The sequence below is a fragment of the Oryx dammah genome, unplaced genomic scaffold (assembly GCF_014754425.2).
Source record: "Oryx dammah isolate SB20612 unplaced genomic scaffold, SCBI_Odam_1.1 HiC_scaffold_4, whole genome shotgun sequence".
Lineage (NCBI taxonomy): Eukaryota > Metazoa > Chordata > Mammalia > Artiodactyla > Bovidae > Oryx > Oryx dammah.
Window position 1 is genome coordinate 58,826,870 of NW_024070188.1, and position 25,881 is coordinate 58,852,750.

Here is a 25,881-nt window from a genome sequence, read left to right on the forward strand (position 1 = left end):
TCTTGCCTTAGTTTTGCTGGAGGCTTTGAATGGTTCCTTTCCGTCATATGTCAAAAGTCACATGAGGACCCTGCATCATTGAGAGTAGCTGTTACACCTTTCTAAACCCTGCTCTGGATCATCTCTATACAGATGAAAGGAATTCTCAGTTAGTGCTGTCTGTGAGGCAGTATGGTTTAGAGTTTGGATTCTTTCCAACCTTTGCAGTTTGAGTCTTCCAGCAAATCTTCATGACATAGTTAAATCACGGATGCTAAATTAACACCAGAGCTCACTGAGGGAGGGTGCAGCCGATTCCGTTCATGTGGAAAGGGAACGTACTCATTACTGCATGTTTCTGCATCATTAATTGCTTTTCTAACAGAGTAACGTTGCTGACTTGCTTGGTTGGTGGGTGTGCTCTGAGTCCATTATTCTTTCGGCCATATTTGTCCATAGTTGGCTAGTCTTCAGCTTTCTTTATAGTTCTCTGCTTGCTTCTGAGGTTTTTAACTGTATCATTCCACTTATGACTAGGAAACATAAGAGGTGTCAAGTAGAAAATAATTTAGTGTATTCCCTGGCTGCTGTGATATATGGAGCTTTGCCCACAAAGGGAAAATATGGTGTGACAAAATGGGTGGAGGCTTTTGCATAGCCCCCGCCAAACTCGTTGCATCTAATAATGACAGTATTGTGTACCTCAGTGGTGACATCATTGCCAATGAGGATTTTGCCAAGATATACCACCTCAAAGGAGAAATAATATATTAAAGAGTTTTCAAAAGCTGTACTTCCTGCTGTAAAAACCATCTCCTATGCTTGTCTCTATAATGTATTAAAGATCATTATACTATTAAAAAAAAAAAAACAATACCTTATGGCTCTTTTGTCTTGTAGAGCAGAAATTTACTGAGTACTTGATTTTCCTCCCACTATATGAATACAAACCCAGGTTTCTTTATACGCATATGCCACCATTGTTCTTAAGCAGTCTTTTCTTTTAATGTCTTCTTGGGAAGAATAAAATATAAGCAGTGAATCTCTGTTATGATTTGGATTCAGTGTGCTAAAGACTGACTGATAATTCCTTTCTCCTACCGTTTGACTATATCAGAGTGTGCTTAGGTGAGTTAAAAATGCAAATACATGTATACTGCTGTTTCACTGTGTCAAGTTAACTGCCTTTAAAAGCCAGATTCGAGAGAAGCAGCTTAGACAGAGGATTTTTAAATTAAATCCTCTATAAATGCATGTCCATTTAGAAGCTAAATTAACAAAACTCTCCTCATCGACTTTTCAAATTTTCTCTTGCATGCCCATGGTAGCTAGAAAAGCCACTAGTTGAACAGTCAGCATCTTTGATATAAAGTTAGAAATATAACTCACATGTACTTATTCTTCTACGTAGTGTCTCTCCTTGCAGTCAAAACAGAGCCTTTGAACAGCAGTGAAACCACAGCCACGACTGGAGATGGAGCGCTTGACACTTTTACTGGGTCAGGTAAAGCCTTAAGCTTGTGTCTTGTTCTGTACACATTGCGGTCCATGTCGTCCTCCTAGTGAATAATCGAGAATTTGGATTTTTATAAATTCAGCAATAAATTTACTTTTGGGAAAACGTATTATCATAAAATGATGTGTTTTTAGAAATAACGTTTGGAATTGTTTTACTGCATCTGCAGTTGACAACCAAGCAATGCCCTGACTTTCTTATTAGAAATAAGCAAAGCTCGCTTCTTTCATGATTATTTTATATAGTGCTTGATTTAATTATTAGGTTGTAATAGTCAACTTTGTTCCTTCAACTTGCCCATTTAAATGACTAAAAACTGCCTTCTCTCCAACATTCGAGATGTAAAACTATCCATTTGATTCCTTCTAAATAACCTTGTTTCCTCTCTGGGTTTAAAAAAAAACCCTCCTGTGTAAGCAGCTGAGTGACAAGTATTAAAGGTTAATGGGCTGCAGGAGCGCACATGCTGGTCGCATTAGAACACAGCCTCTGAGAGCACTGACTTTCCCTCTATTGCTTCAAAGAGAACAATAGTGTGTCTTTAAACATCAATCCTCTTTTAAGTATAAATACCTGATAACTCCCAGGTGGGCACAAAGGACACGCATTGAGTTGACTTAAAGATCCTCCCCGCACCTCCTGCCCCAATACAATATTTCGTTTGGTTGATTATCTGATGAGAGGACTTTTTTTAACCTGAGGAGGAATTTTGTATAGCAGAAAGATGAACATTAAACCTAGAAAAGTATTCATGATATTAAATATTGGTTCTGTTATTCTACTCTAATGTATTTTATACTTATTCATGTTCTCACATACAATAATTTGATGTGGGTATGCTTCTCATGTAAAAAGACTGGAGGTAAAGGCTTTAACTCTAATGTCATTATAGCATCTATTTGATTTTTATAGATGCAGATGATCCCATTTCATTGGTTCACGCTGATTGGAAACAGCTGCCATGTAGTCACATAAATATTAGTACTCCAAACAGAAAGATGCAATAATTTATACACTTTGTATAGAGAAGCTTTGGAGAAGGAACTGGCAACCGACTCCAGTACTCTTGCCTGGAGAATTCTGTGGACATTCTGTTCATGGTAGGCTGCTGCCCATGGGGTCGCACAGAGTCAGACATGACTGAAGCGACTTAGCATGCATGAGTGCATTGGAAAAGGAAATGGCAACCCACTCCAGTATTCTTGCCTGGAGAATCCCAGGGATGGAGGAGCCTGGTGGACTGCCGTCTATGGGGTCGCACAGAGTCGGACACGACTGAAGCGACTTAAGCAGCAGCAGCATAGAGAAGCTTGTGTCCTAATTCACATCCTTTCTAGCAATTCTCTTGCTGCTCAGGAGATAAGGTACTAACTTACCCTAGCATTTGTATTACTAACTTACTATAACTATTGTAAACTTTCTGCAAAACGAATGTATATATGAACATGGTTTTTAAGGTTAAGAATGAAATTAAATAATTGCTGACATACTTAAATAGCATACCACAAAGTTAATGAAAACTGACTGAAAAAATTATAAGATGTTAGCTCCAGAAGAAATTGCAGAGGTCTCTGATGATCCATTTTAAGAAGCAAGAGTATCAAGGCACAGAGATGTTAAAGATGGTTAAGGCCAAACAGTCAGGGCCTCCTGGGTGGTCACTGGTATAAATGAGTCTAGAACAATGTCCTGGTCAGTCCAAGAGTCCTTTCTTTAAAAGTTTATTGGAAAATATAGATATGTAAAAAGAAATATGTGTGAACTGTCAAGCTGTCTGGACTTTACTGTCCGGAATTGACTCGTATTATGTTTACAAATAGTTTCCCAGATTTCTTTTAATAATTATCTAGGGTTGGGCTGTCCAGAAAAGTAGCCACTGGCCAAATGTGGCTATTTAAGTCTAAATGAAATATTATTTGGTTAAAAAGCAAAATTTTTTAATCTAGTCACATTAATTATATTCTAAGTGTTTAATAGTTGTATGTGGGATTTTTTTAAATAGTGGCTTGTTTAATAGTTGTATGTTTAATAGTTTTTAATAGCTACCATATTGGACAACTCAGATACAGAATATTTCCAGCTTTCATGGACCAGGTCCAGTTGTGTGTGTGTGTGTGTGTGTGTGTGTGTGTGTGTGTGAGTGTGTGTGTGCTCACGCAGGTGCAGTTAGTCACTTGGCCATGGTTGACTCTTTGCAACTCCATGGACTGTAGCCCACCAGGCTTCTCTGTCCATGGGATTTTCCAGGCAAGAATCCTGGAAAGGTTGCCATTTCCTCCTCCAAGAGATCTTCCTGACCCAGGGATTGAACCCACATATCTTTTGCCTCCTGCATTGGCTGATGGGTTCTTTAACACTGGTCCACCTGGGAATTCAAGTTCAGTTGGACAGAGTGACTTAGGTCAGAGATTCTCAACAGCACTGCTATTAAAAATGTGGCCTTTTTTTTCTTGTGGAAGAGCTGTCTTCTGCAATAGAAGGTGTTTATCAGTATCCCTGGCACCTATCCCAAGTTTCTTATAGCATGCCTCCATTGTGACAGCTTACCGCGTCTCCTGGCATTTTTAATGCTCCCTGGCAGGCAAAATTTCCACCCACCCTGCTACTCATCTCCCATCTCTCATCCCCTAGAGAGGCAGTGATCTAAAGTATTACAGTAATAAGGGTAAAACCTTAAGACTGCTTGATACCACCTTGTGAGAATCTGATAATATTAAAAATATGTTTTACCTAATTTTCAGGCATTCTGAAGACAGACACTTTTGATTACTTTTATATGAGGAAATGATGGAATATAATACCTTGTGTGCTTTGTATACATTTCTTGATTAATTAAATGCTGATAGGGAATAAAAGAAAGGTCTCCTAAATTTGTACATGGTGTTCTAGAAATCATACTGGAGAGATTAGGCTGTTTTGTGTAGGAACAGTCTTTACTTTGATCAGCGTAATCTCAGTTTACTTTAATACAGTATTGTCGTTGTTTTTCGTTATCTGCAGATTTGTTAGAATAAAATGTATACTGCATAGTCAAGAAGTATAAATTTTCTAAGTTTTATATAAACAGCTTTCTGAGTCATAGGTTTTGTTTTCTACTTAAAAAATGAACATATAGACACTAATATAAAAATTTAAAAGTTGAACCTTTGTACTATTATGGGTACATTATTCTAATGATGTCTAGATTCATTCATTAGAGGGAAGAAGCATCCTGTATATTCAGAATTGTGTTCATATATGTGAGGCTTTTTAAAAAATAATTTTGTTTGGCTAATTTAATAAAGCTAAATATTTCTTTTCATTATTTGATATTACTTTAGAAAAGCCTTGTGTTTCACAATCTTGAGAATAACTGATTAGTATAAGTCTATCTAGCATGTACCACAATGAAGTTTTATCAATGAGATGAAAATGTGGAATTAAGCCTTACTTAATCATATTTCTGCTAATAATTGTTAATTAATGAATCGGACTGAATTTCCTATGCGATATACTGTTGCTATTATGCAATGTATGTTTAGTGCCCATAGTGTGATAGAAAAGCCTTGTTCTAATTGAGTTGATTTGAAAGTTTTGAACATTGTTAATGCTTTTAATAAACAAGTAGAAAATTAATGGCTCATTGCTCCACGTATTTTTAAATATACCTAGCAAATTCACTTAAATTTTGGTTGCTGAAAACATGTAAGACGTTATACCTCAGATCATATTCAGTGATTGTCAAAATTGATTCATAATATTCTTGAAAATGTACTTTATGCACTATTGCTATGAAAACTATAATATACTCTCCATACTCAGAGCTTACAGTCCAAATAGCATTTTAAATACATTAAATTCTATGTGTTTATGAAGCAATAGATCACAAGGATACTTAATAGCATTTGGATATAGAAATATATCATGTTTCATAAAATAGTTAGCAACCTAAACCTATTTGTCACTTTTACAATTCTGAAAGTTTGGCTCCAGAATTATGAACAACTTAGAAAGGACACAGTACTTTGAAGTATAACTATGATTGATTAGGCTAAACTAATTCCAGCGCTGCATTGTATACTACTTTAATCTTTTTGAAAAGTGAATGAACAGCAGATGGCCTAATAAAGACACTCTGTGTGCTTGCCCAGTGTGGATTGGCTCTGAAGGGACGGCCTTAACACTTAAGGGTCCATATATTTGCAATACATCTGTCTTAGTCAAGGCAGATGGTTAAAGGAAAAAGAAACCTTCAAACTTTTGGAAATAGTCCAGTTTGGGACTGCATGTTTGGCTGAAATGTTGATAAGACCTGATTTTCACCTTTAAAATCTTCTCAAAAAAGTCTAGTCTGTGAGAGTTCAAAATACATTTGTAAATAGGATTGCTGCTGGATGTCATAGTTCTGCTTTTTTTTCATGTTGCATTGTCACCCAGGCTTTCTGTGTATATTCCAGTTATTATGAGAATTATTTGGACTCTGATTTTAACTACTCATCAGATTGACAAAATGAAAGGAAATAGAAAGCATTATCATTTTATAACTTGAAAATGAAGGTTGAAACATCGCATTTTTCTTAATTTTTATTGTATTTCTATTAGAGTAAATGCAGAGGAAGAGCACTATCTTGTCATCATGTGTGGAATTTAAAACACGAAGTTTGCAAATGAAAAGGTTTACTTTTATATCATGAAAGCTCAATTACTTATAATCAAGGTTATTTATTCATAGCATATTAATGCATAAGAGCATGCCACTGATTTGAGAAAATGGAAGAATGATGAAGGGGATTGATTTGTGAGAAGATTTCATGTCATTTTCCTAGAACAAATATGAAACAGTTTAATTAGAAGAAAATGTATAGGCATCTGTTTCTGTTTAGAAAACAAATGAATTTTCTGTTTAGAAAATGAGTGAATTTTTTGAAATACCTCTCTAACATGGTCATTTCTTTAAATTAGTTTTGATTACTCCAGTGAAACCAATGAAACATATTTATGAAGCAACCTTTTTTCTATCTTTTGTATCTCACAGTAATAACAAGTAGTGGCTACAGCCCCAGATCTGCGCATCAATATTCCCCACAGCTGTATCCTTCCAAGTAAGTGGTCAGTAGTCTTTCAGATTTGTTAGAATAATTTTCTGGCATTATTTTGATTAATCATATTTACACAATATAATAACTTTAAGTCAGGATATATTTATATATATAAATGTTGCTGCTGTTGCTAAGTCGCTTCAGTCATGTCCGACTCTGTGCAACCCCATAGACGGCAGATCACCAGGCTCCCCTGTCCCTGGGATTCTCCAGGCAAGAACACTGGAGTGGGTTGCCATTTCCTTCTCCAATGCATGAAAGTGAAAAGTGAAAGTGAAGTCACTCTGTCGTGTCCGACTCCTAGCGACCCCATGGGCTGCAGCCTATCAGGCTCCTCTGTCCATGGGATTATCCAAGCAAGAGTACTGGAGTGGGGTGCCATTGCCTTCTCTGATATAAATGTTATAGGTAATTAATAGATAGATTTTTGGATAGATTCATTGGATAGATTAGACCTATAAATAAATATCTTTCACAAATCTAGGAATATATTCACTTTTGTCCAGACAGTTCCTTTAATTTCGAACATTTATATATTTTGAAGAAAGCATCAAGCACAGATCAGAATACACTGATTTTTTAAATAAAAATGTGAAAACTCCTACTAGTTTAAAGAAAATCTGAAAAGATTACATTTTACTCAAACCTCAACACTTCATAATTTGTTCCAGCTTTATAATATTTTCATTGGATTTTAACTTCTAATAAACATTTTGGAAAAATATGCACTATTGCTTGTATAACTAATGTAGTCAATGTTTTGAGGACAGTGGTAAACATTTCAAGCTTAACCATATTGGGTGTATATCTGAATTTGGTTGCCATCAGAGAGATATGTCAAGATTTGGGATTCCTGATCATGCACATTTAAAAGTTATTTTCTACAGCAGCTACAGTGTTTATCCTTAAGCATAGGCTAGAGATTGGATATCTATTTTGAGGACATTCTGTAAGATGTGGCAAAATGAAGGGAATGGCTTTCCATTTCAAGAAGCTGCGTACTTTAAAAAAAAATTTTTTTTTGGTAAGATTTTTAGTTCTTGTAAGGAATTCTTCCTAGGGCTTTTAATGATTTTTGTAGTCATTACATGACATTGGGTCATGCATGGTAACAGGAAATAATGCTCATGAGTTAATTAATCAATTAACTGACCTGGGCTCATTAATTAACTGACCTGGACTCCACTTTCCTCATCTACGTATCAATTGGAATACTATTTCAGATGTAAGCGATATAGACCTGGAAGAGACTTTCAGGATGATATCTAAACCAAAGTTTTCTTTTCACAGGTGAGGTGTAGACTTAGGAAGTTTATTTGTCCAAGGTATTGAGACTGGGTTAAGCAGAGCCCGCTCTCCTGACATTCAGACTTTTGTCCTTTTCTATATTGTAAAAATGGTATTGTGGATAAAGAAGAGGATTACTTCCTGGCTTTTATCAGGTTTCACTGAATCTAAGCTGTCTGAAATAATATGCAGTCTTTGTTGCCACAGTAATGCTATTTTTCTGATATTTAGGCCCTATCCACACATTCTTTCTACACCAGCAGCTCAAACAATGTCCGCCTATGCAGGCCAGACTCAGTATTCGGGAATGCAGCAGCCAGCCGTCTACACTGCCTACTCACAGACAGGACAACCCTACAGCCTACCCACTTACGGTATTTCCCTTCTTCTCTCTTCTCCTTCTTTGGTTACAAGCAGGTAATCCTGCTGGCTAGTAGCTGTGCATTCTAATATTCTTATATAAACTCTTATATTCTAGTATAAGTTGCAACTCATGTTACAGCACGATCATTTTACTAATAAAATGGTTTGCACATGCACTTTCCAAACAGATCTGGGCGTGATGTTACCAGGCATCAAGACAGAGAGTGGACTCTCACAAACTCAGTCCCCATTACAGAGTGGGTGCCTCAGTTACAGCCCAGGCTTCTCTACCCCACAGCCAGGCCAGACACCTTATTCTTACCAGATGCCAGGTAAGCAGCCACCCAGGATACATGTTAAGTGAGAAAGAATTCTTTGAAAGAGACTCCTTGGCTTCAGACTAAGAATATATAGTCATGAAGACAGTATTAAATGTTACCACTGCTCAGACGATACCATTGGAAAAGATAACTAAGAGGGAACATGATGAAAAGAGCTCAACATACATCAAGAAACATGACCCATATTAAATTTAACAACTTAAGCTTAAGTTGCATAAAATTGGCAGGAAACTACGTCCAAGCAAAGCAACCTCCAAGCCAGTCACCACACCAGTCACACGTTTGGCATCTACTTAAGGGATTTCAAAGATTCATGACAAAATCCAGCATTTTCTTGTCAGGATTCCTTATGTATGTAATGCTGTTTTGATTTAATTTAAAATTGAGTTAGCACTTTTCTAAGTCCTATATTTACTGTTGAATGATTGAGGATTTTTTTTTTGTTCCTTTCTAAAATACCTCCCCCCTGTTAGTACTATATTTCTTAAATAGGAATATTTAAATCGTTTGTACCTCCTCTCTTAAAACTTTTTTCTCCATATATGATCATTATTTTTCTTTTTGTTTTTGTCTCCAATTAAAAATTATTTTTGAACATTGTATAATAATTGCAGAAAATAATTTAGTGACATGGTAAAAACATTAAAAGCTTATTTTTTACCTGTCATTTTTTTTTCTAATGATTAGTCATAGTTTGGGGGCTATATGAACATTATTCAAATGAACTAATATTGACATTTTGGTTGATTGACTAAAATGAAATAATTACTTAGGCCTTTTTTGGCTGAAATGACAGGTGTCTTTTTTCCTTATAACGTTAGTAGATAAATATTTGCAAACATGCCTCAGCCACAGTGAGCTGCTCAGCTTCAGTTGGCAGTGTAGAAAAAGCCATAGAGACATTTCCATTTATTCCCCAAAACACTTTTATATTGGATATTCCAGGCTACATTAATTTGCATTATTACCTAGTACTATTGCTATTCAAAACATGTTGATAAAAAAATAATCAGCTGCCTTAATAGCCTTTTATTCCTTAACAAGTGCATTCCATGAGAACATATTTTTTTGAATCTATAGATTGATAGTTTGCTTGTTTTTGCCCTAATTTCAAACAACTAAATAACTTGCTTACTTTGTCATAAAATTTTAGATTATCGAACCTTAGATGATTATGGTATAAACAGTTCTCCCTTGAGTCTGAGCCCTAGCCTACAGCATTTTTGTTCTAAGGAAAAGACATAAAGGAACAAAAAGATGGGATGCTGGAAGCCTCATTTCTAAACAGATTCTGTATGTTTATTTCCTAAACTAGCCTCAGCCAATTGTTTAAACTTGAGTAGTTTTTGTATGCATATGCAGTTGATATGACCATTGGAAAGTTGCAGTTGTTTCCTGGAAGTAGTCTCACTATTGCTATTTTATTCTTTGAGTACTTCTCTACGTGTAGACATTGGCCCTTGAAAGTTAGCTGAGTCCTTGGTAAGACTGTTCCCACAAACTTCTGTTTAACTCTACAGAATTCTAAAGGAAGGAATTTGCCAGTTGTCACAAGAAAAAGCCAAGCATATTTCCCTTGAAAATCTCTCCATTTCAAATCTCACTGCATCAACAAAATTTAAAATATATTGCATTGAATTCTGCAAAGTGAAATATTTTAATATTTTTTGAGAAATACTTTTTAAATACAATTTGTTCTTTTATCTCTAGGTTCTAGTTTTGCACCATCTTCTACTATTTATGCAAATAATTCAGTTTCAAATTCAACGAATTTCAGTGGTTCACAACAGGTATAGTAGCTTTTATATTTATGCTTTTTATATAGATCAGATTTTTGAAGAATAGTATCAGGTTAATAAACTTTATTTAAAGTTAAGACAGCATTTCAGAGTAGTAAAGATTAGCTATCTAGATTCTTGGGATATGTATAATTATGGGTATTTTAGGTTTCCTGATTGCTAAAGCTTTACCTTTTAAACATTTAAGCCATGATTGTTTTAGTCATAAGAGGAAATGAGAAAATCTACTACATCCTTTCTGATTATCTTAAACCATAATAAATTAATTTTATTTTTTCTTAATAAAAATTATGAAAATTGATAGGTTGAACTATAAACAATAATCAGATTATGATTAGAGTATAGAGCATGTTTGGTCCAAACCCAAATCATTTTTTTCCAAAACAAAATGCATCTCAGACTCCATACAGCTTTTATTTTTTAGTTCTATTAATTTTTTGATAACTTTAGTTCCTACTCTCCTGAGAACTGTAATTTTTTGCTTTTTTTGCTATACCTGCTCCTAGAATTCCTTAGCCCTCCTAGTGATGTTTGCTTAATCATTTTGTGAGTTTTGAAACCTACGATTGTTTCTAGAATCATGTTAGAATTATATGTGGAGCAAGAAGCAATGTCTCTGAAAGGGTGAATCAGCATGGAGGGAGATGAATTTATGATATGTTCAGATACTTTCTTATTTTCTCCCTCTCAGTCATGTTCAGAGTAGTTCAGATGGAAGGATAGCTGATTTCATGGGTAAGCAATACACTATTTTACTCTTAACAGACTTGCTGGACTTCTGTATATTTTAAAATAAAAGTTATTGCACAAGCATTTGCTCTTTGGATTTACTGAAGGAATTATATTGCCTTCTCCTGTCAATTTTTATTAAGACAAGAGGCTAAGGGGAAAATTTAATGATTAAACAGTGGAATAATGTTAATAATATTTTTGACAAGATTAAACTGCTAATTTGGCATTAGTTTGAAAAATAGTTTCTTAAAACACTAAACATCAAGACCAGTATGTATGTTTTATTATAAAAAATTAAGAATTTTTGATAATCCAAGTAGCTTAGGTTCAGTCACTCGTTTATTAATACTTGAGTACCTGTTAGCCATTAGATTTTTTGACTATGCATTGAAGATTTGAGAATCATAAGTGAGTGTTCCCTGCTCTCTGAAAGGATCCAATCCTCCTGAAGACATAGATATGAAAATAATATGGACAAGGGGTAGAATATTTTAATATAATAATATACACTAGACAGAATGGAAGCATAAGAAAAAGACTGCTTTGTTCTACTTGGGAGGATTAAAAAATGTAATATGTAAAAGGATTTTGAAGGACTATTTAGATCATTCTAGGATTATTAAAAACTTTTAAGAAAAAGCAAGTGAGAGGAATTGATCCATTGGCTTTCCTTTTTCCTTATCAAATGATATAAACTAAATATTTGGAAACCTCACTAAAGATTTATTTAAGTCAAGGTCTCAGGTGGAATGTAGCCTGTGAGAAGCTGCGTAAGAAAATCTTTTAATCATTTTATTACAATTATCTCCTGCCAAGAAAACAAAATTATCAAGGGCAGCCTAAAAAGGGAATAAATACCACAATAATGCAGCCCAGGGTCTGTATGGAAGTGAAGGAAGGGCACACCTCCTTCTTGCCGGTGATTTTAGAAGATGAGATTGAATGCTGTGAATACAAGCATCTCCTTCTCTCGTCTTCAAGTGCATAAGATCTGACAATGTACACCCTTGGGTGCATAATTCAGAGTAGGGGAGTGAAGCATATATGATCTTTAGGTAGATTAAAATGCGTGTGCTTGACCTGGTTTGCAGAACCCCATATGGTATTTCATTACTGTGTGCATGTAGAAGATGCCCACAGAATGGTCTCTGCTTTTTAGGATCACCGTAAAGCTGTGGACTCCAGAACCAGTGGAGCCAGATAGTATTCTTTCCGTTACCTTGTGATTGCTCTTCTTTGGAGCATGCCAGAGGACAGTCTGTCTTTCACACACACACATCTCAATTGTTATTTCAGGATTATCCATCCTACACAGCCTTTGGCCAAAACCAGTATGCACAGTATTACTCTGCATCGACGTATGGCGCATACATGACATCAAATAACACAGCTGATGGCTCATCCTCCACGACCTCAACCTACCAGTTGCAGGAATCTCTCCCAGGACTGACTAGCCAACCAGGTACAGATCTTCATCCAGGTGAAATATTTTTTATATGTTTTGCTTATCTAATAATATGGAGAAAATGGACATTAAAAAAAATCTTTTTTAAAAAAGACTGAAAGCTCCCAGATAATTATGCTGGTGTTTAATCTGTGCTGGTACAGATTAGGTGAGGCTTTTCTGGCATTTCAGAAAACCCTTCTTTTATTAGTAGATGTGGGATAGGCAATTCTAATCTCAAATGACAGAATATGTATAAATATGAAGATAAAAAGGTAAGTGAATCTTTTTCCAGACTAATTATTTTGTGGAGATTTTAACAACATGGAAAAGTAGTACTATTATCTTCTTTGGGTAAAACTGATAATATTTCTTTTATGCTTGAGAAACTGACTTATTCACCTTATGAGTCATCAGTATCTCAAGCCAGTGAAGATTTCCTATATTCTTAGGATTTTATATATATCTTAGGATATTCATAGGGTCCTTGGTAGGTAATCTAATACCTTTGTCTGATAAACATATATTTAAAATCCATTATATTCTTCATTGCCAGAAGCTTATCTGTATTCTTACTAGAATTGTATTTGCTGACACATCTAACACTCGCCTTAACCTCCACCCAGCCTAAGTCCTGTGTTCCAATTCTGTCCTGATCCTCTTTGAGTAAATACTTAACATTTCATTAAGAGTCTTACATTAATTTAAAGAACGAATGATTTCAGAATCCTTGCTTAGCAAATGGTGGAAACACTTCAGGTGAGGAGATGTTTGATGTTCCCATCACACTGTAAAAGGTGTTTCTCACTGGTGAATATGTGGGGAAAACAAGGCAGGATAACTATTCAGAAGCAAAACCACAGGAGAAGTATCTGATCAAGACATCAGAAACTGAGTGATGAGACCAGCAAAGTGTTTTGGAACTTACTAGAATTGAGCAACCGGGAATGAAAACTATTTATACACTAAAAACTTTTTATGCTGAGTAGAACTTTGGATAGAAGATTGACTATTATCCAATGTCAATATGACCACAAGAGTTTCTCTGCAGGAAAGACACAGATGGGTACTTTCTATTATCTGAAGAATAATCAACTTTCAGAATCACTCTTTTATTTATATTAAAAATACTAAATGTAGACATGTAGGTATTCTGAGTATATGACTTTGAATGTAATACATTTGTATGTGACATTCTCATATTCACTATTAGAACACTGCAATTTCTTCAGCTTCCCATTGGTTGCTAATGCCAATGAATATAGTTTGACATAATTTTCAGATCTTACAAGACTTTCTGTTGAATTTAAAGAAGAAAGTATTTCTGTATGTAACCGTATCATTCGCTCAACCAAAAACATAACAATGCACGTGTCTGGATCTTTAAGAAATTCTGTGACCTCAGAGCTTTCTTCAAGACAGTTTTTAAGTCTGATTTTGCCTTTGCAGACTGGCATGTATCTGAAAAGTAAACAAGTTCACAACTATGGGATTTTTCTCTATTAGTGATGAAATCTGAGATATTTTGTTTAAGGGCATAAAGAGTATTTTCCATTGCCTGGCTCTGCATTTGGACTCAAAGCAGAGACCTAACAATTAAAATTTATGAAAACAGTTTTTCATAAATCTTTCCCTGTTGACTTCTCCCGTGTTTAAAATGGAAACATACGTTGTGTTCTATAAGAGACAGCTGGTTGCTCTGATTTAGCGATAAACCTAATGAAACAAAGTTGGATATGAATATCCAAAACTTAGAAGGTGCAGTTCTTCATTATGGCACTGATTAAAAGATAATTATTTAATCATGTGTAGTATTGGCTCAGGAAAAAGCCTAGGGCAATGGGTAATGACTGAGTTATTTGAAAATTACGAATAACATTCAGTTATTTATCAATACTTTACCTTACTAGGTAATTTGACAATGTATTTAAAGAAACATTAACATGCTGATTAAGAACAGATATTTTAGTTTATTATCTTTGAAAAGATATTTCTTTGCCTTTACCATAAAGTTTATCTTAGGTATTTGCATTCAGAATGTTTGATGATTGATTGGCACATTAAGCTTACTGATAGCTTTCTTTATAGCTCCTTTTTAAAATTTTAAACATTTTAAAAATTAAATATAACTAGCAATTTGTAACAGTATTCTGTACTCTGAGACCTTGAAAACATAGTACATTTGCTAGTTAAACTTTACAAATGCTGCAGAAAAGTAAAGGATATAGTAAGATCCCTTTACACTTTGAAAAGCCAATTTCTTCAGCAGAACCCAGTAGTCTTTCCAGGTTTTATGGCATTTTACATAAGGACAGGAAGGAAAGCAAAGTGCTAATTCATTTCATTGAAGCCAACAAGAAGATTTAGATGGAAAGGGCTAACCACATTTAAATTCTCTGCCAATTTGCATTTTTCCTACCTACATTGTTACTGTACCCTAATGCAATTGCCTGAGTGAAATTGACAGAGGCACTGGAATTAACAGCTTTCTCCTTTAAAAAAAAAAAGTCAACAAGTGTTTAATGATCAATTGAGCTCAAATTTCTGGTTTTAACCTTTATCAGAAGAAAGGCTAGAACCTTGAGAAGATACGGAGGTCAGTTCAGTTCCATCTGAAGAAGCCAAATATAGCATGTGCCCGTTTAGGATCTGTCCTTTTACTTTGATGCTCTTTCGATGAATTCCTTTGCCCTCTGTCTCACAGAAATTGTATAAAGTCTATATACTCTTTTGATCAGTAGAAACACATACAGGTTTGACCTCTTTGTAGTCTGAACAGTCTGTTGCTATTTAGGGGAGGAGGTATTACCTAGTGGTTAAAGCAGGAATTCTGGAATCATACCAGCATTTCACATACAAGCCATTTCATCTTGGTTAGTTAACTGAGTTCCACATGTCTCCAGTTTTCCCACTCTTAAAAGAGGATAATGAAAGACCAAATTCACTAGGTTGAAGTGAGATTTTAGTCATGTGTGTGTGTAAAGAATGTTTCACAATAAAGAGCTCTGGAAAAATCAGCAAGAAGGATAACCCACTTTTTTAAATTATCCAGGGATTTAAACAGTTACTTTGTAAAAAAGAAGATACTAACTGAGCAAGAAACAAAAGTATTCTACATCATTACTCATTAAGAAAATGCTAATTAAAACGGCAGTGAGATATACTATACCCCGATAGCTGCTAAAATAAAAATGACTAACCAAGAATTGACAGGGATGTAGAGAACTAGAACTCTCGTTGCTGGTAGGAGAGTGAATTAATACAACCACTTTGGAAAAAGGTTCTCAGTGTCTATGCCTTCCCTCTGACTCATCAGTCCTGCTGCCAAATATATACAGATAGGGATATGCTAGGCATACAGATAGGGATATGGTGGGAATGGGAGCTTATGTCCAGAGATACAAACAAGAATGTTAATAACAGCTTTATTCAGAGTTGCCTAAAATTACAAATAACCCAAATATTTGTCAACAGAATGGATAAAGCATAGTATATCATGAAGTTCTAGCCATATTGAGGAAAAAACAGACTGCTCCAGGCTACAGTGTGGGGAATCTCAGATACAATGAGCAGTGCTTTAGCCAAACACTTATTCTAGTAAACTTTTTGAAAAAGAAGGTGTCTGGGACTTCCCTGGTGGCTGAGTGGTAAAGAATTTGCCTGCCAGTGCAGAAGACACGGGTTATAGCTCTCGTCTGGGAAGATCCCATGTGCCACAGAGCACCTAAGCCCATGCACCACAGCTATAGAGGTTGTGCTCAGGAGCCTAGGAGCTGAAACTACTGAGCCCACATGCCACAACTGTTGAAGCCTGCATGCCCTAGAGCCTGTGCTCTGCCATAAGAGAAGCCACCTCAATGAGAAGCCCTCACACAGCAACTAGAAAGTAACCCCTGCTCCCCATAACCAGAGAAAAGCCCAGGCAGCAACAAAGACCCAGCACAGTCAAAAAATAAATAAATAAAATAGAAAAAAAAAGTGCATGACACATACTAAGAGTTTAATGAATGTGGAGCCATCCTTCATAGTTTTCTTCAAAGGCTGTGTCTTTACTTTCATCAGAAACACTTTTGTCCATATTTTGTCCAAATTCTTAGAGTCCTTTCAAGATCTTTCAGTAACTTAGAATCATTGATATCAAGTCCTCCTTCTGTTGAGAGTGAGACACTTCCTGTGACCAGTTTTTTTTCCTTTCTCCTTCTACTCTTCTGACCCCCTTGTCGTCATAGCTGCTGGCTTCCAGTTCCTTTGAGTAGCTGAGTTGTTCCTGCCAAATTCCATTGTATGGATCCAGTCAACAATCAACCACCCATAACTGATGACAGTCATTTTAGGCTTTTGCAAGATTTTGTCCTTTCACCTCTTGCACTGTTGCAGGAACAAAACTGCCTGATGAGAGTTAACTTCTAAAAAGTTGATCTGTAATGGATAGAAAGACAGGTTTTATAGAATGTCAACCAAAAATTGGTTTTCATTATAAGCTTAACATATGTGAGTTAATTTGAATCAGTATTTTACTTGAAAAAGAACATTTGATTTTTAGGACATAGTAAGGCAATGGCAGCCCACTCCATTACTCTTGCCTAGAAAATCCCATGGACAGAGGAGCCTGATAGGCTACAGTCCGAGGGGTCGCAAAGAGTCAGACACGACTGAGCGACTTCACTTTCACTTTTCAGTTTCCTGCATTGGAAAAGGAAACGGCAACCCACTCCAGTGTTCTTGCCTGGAGAAGCCCAGGGACGGGGGAGCCTGGTTGGCTGCCGTCTATGGGATCGCACAGAGTCGGACACAACTGAAGCGACTTAGCAGCAGCAGCAGCAGCAACCTTAGAAAAATTCTGTTTTATAAAAATAACTGAAAATAGAAAACATTTTGTGTGATTTTTAAAAAATTAGTTGTGTTTAAATACTCCAAACCTCCTTTAATGTCTGCACAAGTAAGCTGAAACATGATTTACTATGACATCGAGCTGTAGTCAGCATTCATAGCTAAAGAATCTTTTGTTCTGTTATTTACTCTCATACATTTGATAACAAAAACCCATGCAAGGAACTGTGCTATGAGTGTTTTAAGAGCAAATAGTATTTGGAGCACAGACATTTCTTTGATGCTGCCCTGACATGCACAATGTTTCCCAAAGAAAACATTTGACCATTAGAAATTATTAGAGGTTAGCTTTGTAAAAATTATTTACTTAGAATTTCTCAGAAAAAAATATTACGTATGTTTTATCTAGTTTGTTCAGATGTGTTTGTTTAGATTAGTAACTGCTTGGCTGTTCTTGTAATTATTTTACTTTAATTTTTGTGATAAGGCATGAGAATCATGGAGAAGGAAATGGCAGCCCACTCCAGTATTCTTGCCTGGGAAATCCCATGGACAGAGGAGACTGGTGGCTACAGTCCATAGGATCAGAAAGAGTCAGACATGACTCAGCAACTAAACAGCAACAACAACAAGAACAGGAGAGTCATAACATCTTTATATTTAAAACTGTGTAACTTTTTCCATTGGATTCTCCTAGACATTTTAACTTTATGCAAATGATTTAAATTAAGTGTAAATTAGATTTACCTCAGTAATAAAAGGTAGCTGCTATTACTGATGTTTTAATATACAAAGAAACTAAGATTCAGAGAGACTGAATAAAACACTTGAAGTCGTACGGTAAGTTGAACTCTTGTTACTTGTGAGGTTTTACTGTACCTCGCTGTTGCCTCAGTTTATCTCAAAACCTTCCTCCCAGATCTGCCACTGCTCCATGCTCTCCACCTCATAAGGTGCTCCATCACTTAGCTTTAGACATGTCAGACTTTCAGGTATCTCTGGGACATGCAGAACCCAAACATAAAGTTGAAATGTAGGATTTGACCCAGTATGATGTATGCATCTTCGAGTAGAAAGTGACTGACCTATGAGAGGGTTAGATTGCCCACATAGTGTGGAGTGGGGAAAATGATCAAAAGATAGAACCACTAAATCCCAGCATGTGAGGAATGGGAGGAAGAAAAGGAGTCCGAGTCTCCTAGACAGAGAAGGACTCATGGAAAAAATTCTAGAAGATTCTAGCAGGGTATCAGCTACTAAGTGGTTCTGAAGAGGTGGTGTTTAAGAGGATCGATCATATGTAGCACAGAGATCCAGGAAGGTAAGGACTGGGTCTATTTATTATTGTGTGTGTCATTTAAGTGGCTTTTGGAGACTCTGGGTAAGAATAGTTTTGTTAGAGTTTTGGTAAACGAAAGCTGGATTATGACAAATGAAATGTCAGAAAGTAGAGACAAATGTGACATTCAGTTCTGTAGCCAGTGACTTCAGTCTATACTAGCTCCATTGCAGGGGCCTAGTAGGCACATGTACCTACTACAGATCCAAATCAGCTCTTAGTGTCATATACACACGGGATTTCAAAGACTTAGTGTGAAAAAGAAATTATGTAAAACATGCCATGTTCATATTTATTATATGTTGAAATGATAATGTTTTGAATATATTAGAGCAATTAACATGTAGGAATAAAAATAATTTTACATGTTGCTTTTTACATTTTTTTAAAATGCAGCTTCTAGAACATTTAAAATTATATGTGTGGTTACATTCATGGCTCATATTATATTTCTATTGGACAGGACTAGTATGCCCTGTTCTTTTAAGAGAAGATCCTTTAAAAAGAAAAGATAGCAAGTAAATAGTTTCTATAGATGCAAGGTTAAATGGAAGGACTTTTTAATTTGTCTGTGCCTGAACCACCCCCTCACCCCAGGAAAGGGAGAGGTTGAAGGGAAGAGATTTCCCGGTAGCTGAGGCTCAGAAGTCATACTTGCACGTGGAGGGATGGGATCTTCTCTTCTGACATGAGGGGTTGAGAACAGATCTGCTGCTAAGTTGCTTCAGTCGTGTCGAACTCTGTGCGACCCCACAGACGGCAGCCTACCAGGCTCCCCCGTCCCTGGGATTCTCAAGGCAAGAACACTGGAGTGGGTTGCCATTTCCTTCTCCAATGCATGAAAGTGAAAAGTGAAAGTGAAGTCGCTCAGTTGTGTCTGACTCTTTGAGACACCATGGACTGCAGCCTACCAGGCTCCTCCATCCATGGGATTTTCCAGGCAAGAGAACAGATCTAAATTTAGATAAGTATTTAGGTGGTGATAGAGACAGGCAAGTTGAGAGCATCTGGAGTACAAAAGGTGTTCAGGTTTAATAGCTCACATAGATCGAATCTAGGAGAAAATGATGTGACCTGCAAAATTTTTTGACTAAATTAGGATTTTTGTGTATTTGGGATTATATCTTTTCTTTCTTTCTTTTTTTTACTCATAAGGAGCTTTTTGTTAAGATAATTCATAATGAAGACTTACACCTGATCTAAAAATAAAGTGCTATTCTTGACACAATTTATGTTATTTACAGGAGAGTTTGATACTGTGCAAAGCCCCTCCACACCCATCAAAGATCTTGATGAGAGAACCTGCAGGAGTTCTGGGTCAAAGTCCAGAGGAAGAGGCCGGAAAAATAATCCCTCCCCGCCTCCTGACAGTGACCTGGAGGTATGCTGACTTATCTTTAAGAGACGTAATAGATGTTTTATTCTGTTGGATATGTTCTATACTTTATAGTTTCATGAAGTTTCAAACTTAAAAGAAAAGGACGTATAATGAAATGAGTGGACTTACATGGAAGCTGGCATTTCACAGCTCTAAAATTGGAGATATCATCCATTATAATACAAAATTGAAGACAGTAACTTAAAAATGATGCTTTACAAATTCCAGGCTGGAGATAGTTGGATCTTTTGATACAAAAGGCACAAATAGAAAATTATTATTTAAAAATAAAGCCATTGTGCAATAAGAAACGCTCTATTTGGGAGTAGTAGGGTGATGAAAGGTGTTCATATAGGTCAGTAAATTTTAAAAGATAAAATTAATCTGTATGGAAAGGAAAGGTGGTCATTGGATAATGAGAAAAATTCTAATCATTTGGTACATATGGTAAAATGTTTATATCTGTGACATTTTTTCAAGCTGGGATGGATCTCTTGAAATATATTCATACTAAGCAGGCTGATTTTAATTACAAAACATCAGAAGAAACTGTTCTTAACCATAATGTGCTACTTCTTATATAACTGAGTGTTTTAATTATGAAAAAAATTTACTCTTCAGATTTAGTAAGGTCAAGGAATAGTCATTGTACCACTTCCTAAGACATCACTTCCTTGATGTTTTCAGCTAAAAAAGATGCACAACTTGAAAGATGCGAGTTAAGTTTTACTGGGGGCAAAATGAGGACTGCAGCCCGGGAGGCAGCATCTCAGATAGCTCTGAGAGACTGCTCCGTAGCGGCAGTGGGGGAAGGTCAATATATAAGGTTTTGGTGAAGGGAGAGTTCAATACCATTAAGCACTCATTTTACAAAAGGTTTTTTGTTAGTCATAAGGATCTGATGTCACCATGAAGGGATTTAGTGCTTCTCTAGACATGCTCAAAATTCTCTAAGCCAGGCTTCAACAGTATGTGAACCGTGAACTTCCAGATGTTGAGGCTGGATTTAGAAAAGACAGAGGAACCAGAGATCAAATTGCCAACATCCACTGAATCATCGAAAAAGCAAGAGAGTTCCAGAAAAACATCTACTTCTGCTTTATTGACTATGCCAAAGCCTTTGACTGTGTGGATCACAACAAGAGATGGAAATACCAGACCACTGGACCTGCCTCCTGAGAAATCTGTATGCAGGGCAAGAAGCAACAGTTAGAACTGGACAAGGAACAACAACTGGTTCCAAACTGGGAAAAGAGTACATCAAGGCTGCATATTGTCACCCTGCTTATTTAACTTACATGCAGAGTACATCATGAGAAACGCAGGACTGGATGAAGCACATACTGGAATCAAGATTGCCAGGAGAAATATCAATAACCTCAGATATGCCAATGACACCACCCTTATGGCAGAAAGTGAAGAAGAACTAAAGAGCCTCTTAATGAAAGTTAAAGAGGAGAGTGAAAAAGTTGGCTTAAAGCTCAACATTCAGAACATGAAGATCATGGCATCTGGTCCCATCACTTCATGGCAAATAGATGTGGTAACAGTGGAAACAGTGTCAGACTTTATTTTTTGGGGCTCCAAAATCACTGCAGATGGTGATTGCAGCCGTGAAATTAGAAGACACTTAATCCTTGGAAGGAAAGTTATGACCAACCTAGATAGTATATTGAAAAGCAGAGATATTACTTTGCCAACAAAGGTCCGTCTAGTCAAGGCTATGGTTTTTCCAGTGGTCATGTATGGATGAGAGAATTGGACTGTGAAGAAAGCTGAGTACTGAAGAATTGGTGCTTTTGAACTGTGGTATTGGAGAAAACTCTTGAGAGTCCTTTGGACTGCAAGGAGATCCAACCAGTCCATTCTAAAGAAGATTGGTCCTGGGTGTTCTTTGGAAGGACTGATGCTAAATCTGAAACTCCAATCCTTTGGCCACCTGATGCAAAGAACTGACTCTTTGGAAAAGACCCTGATGCTGGGAAAGATTGAAGGTGGGAGGAAAAGAGGACAACAGAGGACAAGATGGTTAGATGGCATCACTGACTCGATGGACATGAGTTTGGGTAAACTCCGGGAGTTGGTGATGGACAGGGAGGCCTGGAGTGCTGCAGTCCATGGGGTTGCAGAGAGTCAGACATGATTGAGCGAATGACTGAACTGAACTGAACATGAGGAGATACAAAGATTGAGGCCATAAAATCTGTTCCTAAAAATATCCAACTATCTAAAAACCTGTCCCACCAGATTCCCTGGAGCGCAGGTTGCCTCATTCCACCTGAACTCCCTCAGAGGTTGTTGAAGGCCAACAGCTTATAGCAGCCTGGGGTTCAGTCTCTGTAGAGGCAGATGGCAAATGCTTTTGTTGTCCAGTCGTTGGCAGTGCTCTTAGTAAGTGCCAGTTTGTGGTTGACAATGTGAACAACAACAGTAGCAGATTAAAATGCCTTCAGGAAGGTAGAAGGTGAGATAGATGAGTGGGCTGGGCTAGGGAGCCTGCAGATTTTGAAGAAGTGGAAGCACTGGCCAGTCTCAAGGGTCTCCTACATCACTGCCCCATGGAAGGTTAGCCAGCATTGCTACAGATTGGAAGTTTGTCCACTGCAGTCAGAACCCTGAACTTTGCGAGAAGTCTAATCTCAAAATGTTGATCAATCATTTGAAATCTTTCAAAACAGTGCACAGGCCAAACAACATATCTTATCACCTAATGTGACCCAAAGGTCCACACTTTACAATTTGTATTTAAGGATTGCTCATTGATTCTTTTAAATATTTTTAAAATTTTAATTCTTAAAGTAAAATAGCATATATTGTTTGATGCTGTTTTCACAAATGTATATTTGCAATACTGAAAAAAGAGCTACCTAAATGCAGTGATGGTAGTTACTACCTAAATATAGTAAGCTAAAAGATGATTTCCATTTTGCTTTTCCTTCTGAGTCCCTGATTCTTTTTTTAAAACAATAAACCATGATTATTACTTTTTTAATCAGAAAAAAATGAATTCTTTGCATGAATTGCTAAACTTCATCATCTAAAATTTTGTAAAAGCACACTTTTATCATAAAATCCAAATGTGTCTTTTTGGAAATTAAGTGCAAGTAAATATTTGGATGAATTCTTTCAAATTAGGACATCAGAATTAAGCTTATTATATTTATTTGTCACTCTTCCTTCTAGGTTTTACAGGAAATAAATCTGGCAAATTTGGGGGAAAAAATAATAGAGTAGCATTTTTTGTTCAGCCACTAAGTTGTGTCCAAGTCTTTGTGACCCCATGAACTGCAGCACACCAGGCTTCCCTGTCCTTCATTGTCTCCCAGAGTTTGCTCAAACTCATGTACATCGAGACAGTGATACCAACCAGCCATCTCATCCTCTGTTGGCCCCTTCTTCTCCTGCCCTCAGTCTTTCCCAGCATCAAGGTCTTTTCCAATGAGTCGGCTCTTTACATCATGTGGCCAAAGTATTGGAGCTTCAGCTTCAACATCAGTCCTTCCGATGAGTATTCAAAATTGATTTCCTGTAGGATTGACTGATTTGATCTCCTTGCTGTCCAAGGGACTCAGTTTTCTATACGGTAGTGTCAAGATTATAGCCAACAATAAAGCAAAATGCTTTCTGCCTCTATAAAGAGATTTCTCTTTCCTTAGAACTTGATGGTTCTCTGATATTTATCTTTTTCTCCAGCGTGTGTTTGTCTGGGACTTGGATGAAACCATCATTGTTTTCCACTCACTGCTTACAGGATCTTATGCCCAGAAGTATGGCAAGGTAAGGATTCAAGAAACTTTATCCCAAGACACCTTGTTAGAATTTTATTTTGAATAAATGTAAAAGCCATTTAAAAATGCATTGGAGTGTTTTTATTGCAGCCTATCAAATCTGCTCTTAATTATTTATTTCTAGTAGCTCATTGTTATTCAGCATGAACTAAAAAATTTTATAAAACATAATTTAAAATTGTATTCTTTTTTCCTTCTTCATTATAACTTTGAGTTTTCTACATGAGAAACCAAGCTTCTTACTCCAACATAGTTATTTTAGAAAATGTTTTCATAAATTGAAATGGACTTTAAACATCATGAAATGTATATTATCTTCTAATACGGGGAACTTTAAGAAATTGTTTGAATTAGCTTGTTGCACCAAATGTTGCTATGAAATGGCATTTGAAATAAGTAATCTTTTGTCTGTCAGGTCCTTCGGATTTATGAATATAATTATTTTTTGGTAACTTTGAGGAAGCATATTGTAGTGACTGAGGGTAATATGCCTTCACACACAAATATTGAGACAGATGATCTCATTACTTTCCTTTGTCTTTTGCTATTATTTTTATAGTTCATTTGCTTCTTGTACCAGTGTTGTTTTATAGGCATGTGAGGTTGTTTCAAAGACTGATGCACCTGCAACAGACTTTTCAGCTGGAAACACCATTTGAGTCTTTAATTCTGTAGGACTCATAGTCTAACAAGAGTCAGTTCACAGCATGGCCTGCCTTTGATCACTTTAGTCAAAGTTGTAGCTGACCGGTCCCTTTTCATATGATGCAGAAGTGTCCCCTTAAATCTTTACAGTGTGACACTATTTTACAGGGTCTCACGTCAGCTCAACATGCAGTGTTTAACAACTTTGTTAAGCTTTGTCTTGTTGTTGTTGTTGTTGTTGTTCAGTCACTCAGTCATGTTCAACTCTTTGTGACCCCATGGACTGCTTTATGCCAGGCTTCCCTGTCCATCACCATCTCCTGGGGCTTGCTCAAACTCATGTCCATTGAGTCTGTGATGCCAACTTCTAGTGATAAATTAATTTCACTAAAACATTACCTCCTAAATTGCACTCTTAGTGAATCTGCAGTGAATTATAGTATAGGTAATGAAAGTTGCCCCCACAGTCAGTCTCTCTGATCAGGAAGCTTCCATAAGCCTCTTATCCTTCTCCATCAGAGGGTAGACAGAATGAAAACCACAATCACAGAAAACTAATCAAACTGATCACATGGACCACAGTCTTGTCTAACTCAATGAAACTATGAGCCATGCCGTGTAGGGCCACTGAAGACAGACGGGTCCTAGTGGAGAGGTCTGACAAAACGTGGTCCACTGGAGAAGGGGATGGCAAGCCACTTCAGTATTCTTGCCTTGAGAACCCCACGAATAGTATGAAAAGGCAAAAAGATATGACACTGAAAGATGAACTCCCCAGGTTGGTAGGTGCCCAACATGCTACTGGAGATCAGTGGAGAAATAACTCCAGAAAGAATGAAAGGATGGAGCCAAAGCAAAAACAACATGTGTTGTGGATGTGACTGTTGATAGAAGTAAGGTCCTATGCTGTAAAGAGCAACATTGCATAGGAACCGGGAATGTTAGGTCCATGAATCAAGGTAAATTAGAAGTGCTCAAACAGGAGATGGCAAGAGTGAACATCAACATTTTAGGGATCAGTGAACTAAAATGGACTGGAATGGGCAAATTTAATTCAGATGACGATTATATCTAGTACAGTGGGCAAGAATCTCTTAGAAGAAATGGAGTAGTTCTCATAGTTAACAAAAGAGTCTGAAATGCAGTTCTTAGGTGCAGGCTCAAAAATGACAGAATGATCTGTGTTCGTTTCCAAGGCAAACCATTCAATATCACAGTAATCCAAGTCTATGCCCCAAGCAGTAAGGCTGAAAGCTGAAGTTGAACGGTTCTATGAAGACCTACAAGACCTTTTAGAACTAACACCCCAAAAAGATGTCCTTTTCATCATAGTGACTGGAGTGCAAAAGTAGGAAGTCAAGA

The 25,881-nt window shown here is 36.6% G+C and overlaps 1 protein-coding gene across 8 annotated transcripts in view; it reads left to right on the forward strand.

Moving 5' to 3' along the window:
- The window catches only part of EYA4 (EYA transcriptional coactivator and phosphatase 4), a 367,841-nt gene that overhangs the window by 299,313 nt on the left and 42,647 nt on the right, over positions 1 to 25,881 (forward strand). For 4 of the 8 annotated variants that reach the window (XM_040239258.1, XM_040239259.1, XM_040239257.1 and 1 more), the window contains 8 exons: positions 1,391 to 1,483; positions 6,510 to 6,576; positions 8,092 to 8,234; positions 8,412 to 8,555; positions 10,275 to 10,354; positions 12,392 to 12,575; positions 19,953 to 20,089; positions 23,780 to 23,863. In XM_040239258.1, the coding sequence (XP_040095192.1) occupies positions 1,391 to 1,483; positions 6,510 to 6,576; positions 8,092 to 8,234; positions 8,412 to 8,555; positions 10,275 to 10,354; positions 12,392 to 12,575; positions 19,953 to 20,089; positions 23,780 to 23,863 (932 nt within the window). The remainder of the gene's footprint in view (positions 1 to 1,390; positions 1,484 to 6,509; positions 6,577 to 8,091; positions 8,235 to 8,411; positions 8,556 to 10,274; positions 10,355 to 12,391; positions 12,576 to 19,952; positions 20,090 to 23,779; positions 23,864 to 25,881) is intronic. The other 4 variants (XM_040239262.1, XM_040239265.1, XM_040239261.1 and 1 more) reach the window with 1 other exon arrangement.